The sequence below is a fragment of the Bison bison genome, unplaced genomic scaffold, assembly GCF_000754665.1.
Source record: "Bison bison bison isolate TAMUID 2011002044 unplaced genomic scaffold, Bison_UMD1.0 scf7180017864495, whole genome shotgun sequence".
NCBI lineage: Eukaryota > Metazoa > Chordata > Mammalia > Artiodactyla > Bovidae > Bison > Bison bison.
Genome location: NW_011495054.1, coordinates 7,100,477 through 7,106,249, shown reverse-complemented (window position 1 = coordinate 7,106,249; position 5,773 = coordinate 7,100,477). Strand labels below are relative to the sequence as shown.

The 5,773-nt window shown below is 49.9% G+C and overlaps 1 protein-coding gene across 7 annotated transcripts in view; it reads left to right on the top strand.

The window, feature by feature from the left end:
- Nucleotides 1-5,773, top strand: part of UBE3B (ubiquitin protein ligase E3B) — a 45,891-nt gene that overhangs the window by 5,902 nt on the left and 34,216 nt on the right. For all 7 annotated transcript variants that reach the window (XM_010828664.1, XM_010828660.1, XM_010828663.1 and 4 more), the window contains 4 exons: nucleotides 273-393; nucleotides 2,116-2,175; nucleotides 2,956-3,060; nucleotides 4,586-4,682. In XM_010828664.1, the coding sequence (XP_010826966.1) occupies nucleotides 273-393; nucleotides 2,116-2,175; nucleotides 2,956-3,060; nucleotides 4,586-4,682 (383 nt within the window). The remainder of the gene's footprint in view (nucleotides 1-272; nucleotides 394-2,115; nucleotides 2,176-2,955; nucleotides 3,061-4,585; nucleotides 4,683-5,773) is intronic.

Here is a 5,773-nt window from a genome sequence, read left to right as displayed (position 1 = left end):
AGAGTGTGGGCTCAGTACTTAGGGCACAGGGCTTAGTTACTCTGGGGCATGTGGGGTCGTCTCACACCAGCGACTGAGCCCGTGTCCCCTGTGTTGGCAGGCAGATTGCTAACCACTGGGCCACCAGGGAAGTCCCAGCATGTTCACTTTTATTCCCAATAAATAGGGGGGAAAAGAACCAGTTGGTCTTTTCTTAGAGTTCTTGAATAGCCTTCTAGCTGCTATGAGCTCCTAACTAAAAAAATCTTTGTTTTTTACCCTTCCCTCCCTAGGAGAGAGATTGATGAGTTTTTTAAAGCAGAAGACTCTGGGTCCAGTAAAAGAAGCGCACTTTGTATTTTTAAGATTGCCAGGAAACTGCTGTTCTTGTTCAGAATTAAAGAGGATAATGAGGTAAAATAACAGCAAACACACGTCATGCTTCCTATGCGTCAGATCCTCTTATAAGTATTTGATAAATATTAACTTGTGTTCCTTACAGCAGCTCTGTGAGTCAGGTTGTGTTACCCCTAGGTCCTGCCCCTTTTGTTTTCTTGGAAGCTGTTTTGTAGGGATTATACCCAGTGCTGAGAATCATCATCATTTTTTTTTTCAATAAAGAAATTTGGGGGATTTTTTTTGCTTGTTTGTTTATTTTTTACCATTTATTTATTTGGCCATGTGGCATGTAGGATCTTATTTCCCTGACCAGGGATCAAACCTGTGCCCCCTGCAGTGAAAGCACAGAGTCTCAACCACAGGATGGCCAGGGAAGGCCCTCATCACGATTGATTTCATGGTAACTCCTGTAAGCAGTTGTCCTCAGATGCGTATAGAAGCCAGACAGGTCAGCAGATGAGTGAGAGAAGCTGTTCATGAGTTACAGCACAGTACAGATCATAATTCATGGTAACTGACAGACGGTGGTGAGGGCATCGGAGGGAGAGGTAGGCTGTGCCATGACCAACCAAAGGAGCAGCCATCCCTTGGCTCCAGCCATTGGGAGACTGATACTCTGGTATTTTTTAAAGAGATGCTAGAGATCTTTGCTACTGTTTTCTAATTTGAAAAAAAGTGAAACTCACTCATGTCCAACTCTTTGCGACCCCATGGACTATAGGCCACAAAGCTCCTCTGCCCATGGGATTTCCCAGGCAAGAATACTGGAGTGGGTTGCCATTCCCTTCTCCAGGGGCTTTTCCTGACCCCAGGAATCAAACCCAAGTCTCCTGCCTTGGCAGATGGATTCTTTACTGTCTGAGCCACCAGGGAAGCCTGGTTGGCAGCTAATTTGAAATTTCTTCTAAAATCCTGCACACCAAACAGACCATGCTAGTTGTACCTTTGGAGTTAGAACCATCAGCCTAGAAAGTAGGGTTCCAAGGAAGGAGCTAGTTATCTGTGACAGTTGTAAGGATACCACTGGGGAGTCCTCTGTGTTCCCAGGGTCAGGCATCCATCGCAGCTAAGCGTCTCGTTGCACCAGACCCTCTTCTGGGTACTGGGGTTCCCGAAAGAAACAGAATGGGTGCCATAGCCCAGCAGAGGGGAGAGGAGGACGCTGGCACTGAGCCCAGTCACTCAGGTGGGGACAGTCGGTGGGGAGGAAAGGGCTCCCCAGTGAGCAGAGGAGGAGACCGCAACTTAGCGTGGCCGGGGGCCGCCGGGGCCGCACCGCTTCTAAGGGTGGACCCAGGGTTGGCAGAGCCAGAGTGTGACCCGGGCTCCAGTTTCCACTTTTCTTGCTTTTGCGTTTCAAGATACAAGTGATGATATGACAGCTTGTGAGGCAAAAGTCCGCATGCATGGCGCTTACAAAACGGCAAATGGCTGAGCACGGTTGAGGAGAAACAGCTGCTGGTCTGCGGGACTCCAGGCCCAGTTTTCCAGGCTGATCTTGTTTTCCAAAAGGACCCCTACTCTAGAACACACCCAGGGCTCCTCCTGCCTGCGGGCCACCCGTTGGAGAGCCTTTCCTCAGTCTTTCTGATATCCTCGGTCTCCACATCTGCCAGTTGGAATTAAATAGGGTCCCCACGTGAGTCATTTGGCATGCCACACCAAGGGAACATGTGAGGCTGCCTGATGTCTCTGTTCATCGTGGGAATGTATAACCCCCATTATGCCTCTCTGCAGAGATTTGAGAAGTTGTGTCGCTGTATCCTGAGCAGCATGGAAGCTGAGAATGAACCCAAGGTGAGTGGGGTTGGTAGGGGGGTGCCAAAAAGTCTCCCACCACCCCACAAGCCAGCCTGCTTGGCTCTGAAAGTTCCCCTTGAATGTTCTGACTATTGTGTATGGGTCTGCTTATGTTCATGTGGGTGTGCGCATGTGCTAAGTTGCTTCGGTCGTGTTTGACTCTGCGATCCTATGGACTGTAGCCCACCAGGCTCCTCTGTCCATGGGATTCTCCAGGCAAGAATACTGGAGTGGGTTGGCATATGTTCACATCCACACGCAAATAAGTAATGGATCAGAAATACTAACAAAGTACAGTTGATTTCCTCAGTCTCTGCGTTATCCAAGAAGCTGTGTTCAGCCCTTGCCTCTTACTCAGGACGGCAAATCCCCTTACCAGGCTGTTTACCTTTGAGTTTAGTGTTAAAATGAGTCCTGTTGTTGTTTAGTCCCTCAGTCGTGTCTGACTCTTTTGCAACCCTATGGACTGTAGTCTGCCAGGCTCTTCTGTCCATGGGATTTCCCAGGCAAGAATACTGCAGTGGGTTGCCATTGCCTTCTCCAGGGCATCTTCCAACCCAGCAATTGAACCAGTGTCTTCTGTATGGGCGGGTGGATTCTTTACTGTTGAGCCACCAGGGAAGCCCAGAAGAAATCCTACTCGCTGCTTATTTATCCATTCATCCCCCACCTCGTCTGACTCTAGACCTGGCTGTTTGATCCCATTCCAGTCTCTGAAATGTATGTCATTTAATCGTGTAACTGGCCATTACGTTCCTCTTTTTTTCCTGCTTGCAGGTGTGGTACGTGTCCCTGGCTCTTTCCAAGGATCTCACTCTCCTATGGATTAAACAGATCAAAGACATCCTGTGGTATTGCTGTGAGTTTCTTGAGCAGCTCAAGGTAAAAAATAAAAACAAGACTGTAAGCCTGTCCTTTGCACGTGCGGGCTGCAGGGTGTGCTTTCGGAGTCCTCGTGACTCACTCATAGATGTTACTACCTGTGTGATCTCCCAGCTGGAGTCTAGTAATGAATTACTGGAGCCCTGTCCCTGGAGAGAGTGAGTGAGATGCTGTTATCAGCCTGAGCGCCTTTTTCATGCACAAAGTTTTGAATATTGACCTGGTCTCACCACAGTCTTGATGCCAGGAATCTGTTGTTTTCCCTTCTGTCCTTTTGATGTAGTGGATACTCTAGAGTTGACATTATCATGTGAGTCAGGCCCCTGTGACCAGTGCAGACATCCGACATGAGTGCAGCTGGTAATACACACGAGCTACGGAAGGAAGAGGACATCTTGTTGTAGAGTCTTTCTGTAAGAGGCAGCTGGGGATGACGAGCCAGGGGCTGCTGGAGTTGCCATCTCTTCACTGCTGTCCTCTGTCCTCTTCACTGCTGTCCTCCCTTTGGGAATCCCCTCGGCCTCTCCTGCTGTAATCATGGTGGCCAGTGGTTCTGGGCCTTACGTCCTTACTGTGTCCTGACCAAAGGGAAAAGGGAGGGCTCCCCTCCACACACCAGTTCAGAGATCTGGGCGGACTCGTAAAGGTCCAGTGGGATCCTGGCCTCAAACCTGCCCTGGGCACGGTGGCAAGACAGATGGAGTGCCGCCCTCAGCCCCACCTGGTCCAGTGCCCTCCCTTGTGTTTCAGGAAGGCGGGCAGGGTGTGTGTGTGTGCCAACAGCGGCCATTTCCACTTCGCTCGTGTGGAGGCTAGACGTTTCAGGGGCAGAGGCTTGGCGTGGACCCTGCTGGTGACTGAGTTATGGAGCAAATGTTGCCAGAGCCCCCAGTGATCCATTCCCAGACGTCTCTCTGAAGGCGCTCGCGAATGGCTCTCTCAGCCTTGACCCAGGAGAAAGCAAAAATTATAGTCATCATCATAGGAATAGCCAGTATTACCTAGTGTGATCTGTGTGCCAGGTGCTCTTCCTAGTGCTTTATATACATTAATCCATTTGTGTCTCATAACAACCCAATGGAAGAAGCAGCGTTACTGTCTCCAGTCAACAGGGGAGGAAGTACAGAGAGGTTAGGAAACTTGCCCAAGATCACACAGCTAGTAAGTGGTAAAGCCAGAAGTCTGCGCTTGTTCTGTTCGATTGCATTTCTTCTCTGTGGCTGCAGTGTACACGCACACACGTGTTAAGTACTAAACGCGTACATGTAAGCAAGCCAGCGCTGGTCATCTTGTTTTCTAAGAATTCTCAATTCACCAGTCTTAAGAGTCTTTCAGGTTCTGTGGTCAAGCCCTCATGTGCCAAAATCCCCATCATTTAACTCCTGAAGCAGTGACTCCTCGAGAGAAAAAGAATAAAAGCTTAGAATCCCGACTCGTTTGTCTGCAGTCAGAAACGTTGTAAATGGATTGTTTTGCTGCCTTGGGCTGGAGGGCGCACGTCTCAGTCTCACTCTGTTGTTTATAGCCGGAAATTTTGCAAGACTCCAAACTCATCACCCTGTACCTCACGATGCTTGTCACCTTCACGGACACGTCAACGTGGAAAATTCTCCGGGGAAAAGGTCGGTGAGACTCACTTCAAAGTCTTCCCCAAGTCGCATTTCCATAGAGAGTTTGGGAGTTTGGGGGACCTTTTCAAGAAGTGTTTTTGCCGCCATGAGCCTCAGGGAGGGGCCTGGAACCACACGCATGGAGATGGCCTTGGCGTGTCCCATCCCGCTGCCCCACGGTGTCTAGAACACGCTCAGTATTGAGAGAAGGCACGGTCCCTCTGAGCTCACTTGTTAACAGCGCCCAGAGCATCGCAGCCTCCAGGCGATCATATTCACTTAAGCCTCGTCGCTTCACATGGAGGATGTTCAGCAGCAAATAATTCTATTTTAGGGACTTCTCTGGTGGTCCAGTGGTTAAGACTCCATGCTTCCAATGCTGGGGTCGTGGGTTCTCTGGAGAACTAAGATCCTGCATGCTGTACAACGCAGCCTAAAAACACTAAAAGCTCATAAGATAATTCTGCTTTGCCCATAAAACTGCCTCTGTCCCTGAATCCTAAACTCAGCCTCACGTGTTTTATACATTCATGTCGTTCATCCATTCATCATAGCGTACTCTGTGCAAGGTGCTGAGCAGGCACCAGAGTTGTGGGAAAGGTCACTGTCCTCCAGGGGCCTTAGGGCTGAACTCTGTGCGCCCACCCCTCCTCAACACACTTGAGTCTGGGGGCCGGAGAGGAGACAGATGTTAGAGAGAGTATGGGGCTTCCCTGGTGGCTCAGTAGTAAAGAATCCACCTGCCGGTGCAGGAGATCTGAGTTTGATCCCTGGGTCGGGAAGATCTCTTGGAGAAGGAAGTGGCAACCCACTCCAGTATTCTTGCCTGGAGAATCCCATGGACAGAGGAGCCCTGTGGACTGCAGTCCATGAGGTTGTAAGAGTCAGACGTGACTTAGTGAGTGAACGACAACGTGTATACATATATATATTTATATGAATATGTGTGACTGTATGAGTGATGTATGTGAGTATGTACAGGTCACGACACCAGTGTGGCAGGTGGCGCTTGGAAGGAGGAGCCCAGGAGAAGCGAGGTGCAGTGGGGTGAGAGGCCCTGCCTTGTGTGGGGCTCAGGCTTTCCTGAAGAAGCGGTGTCTGAG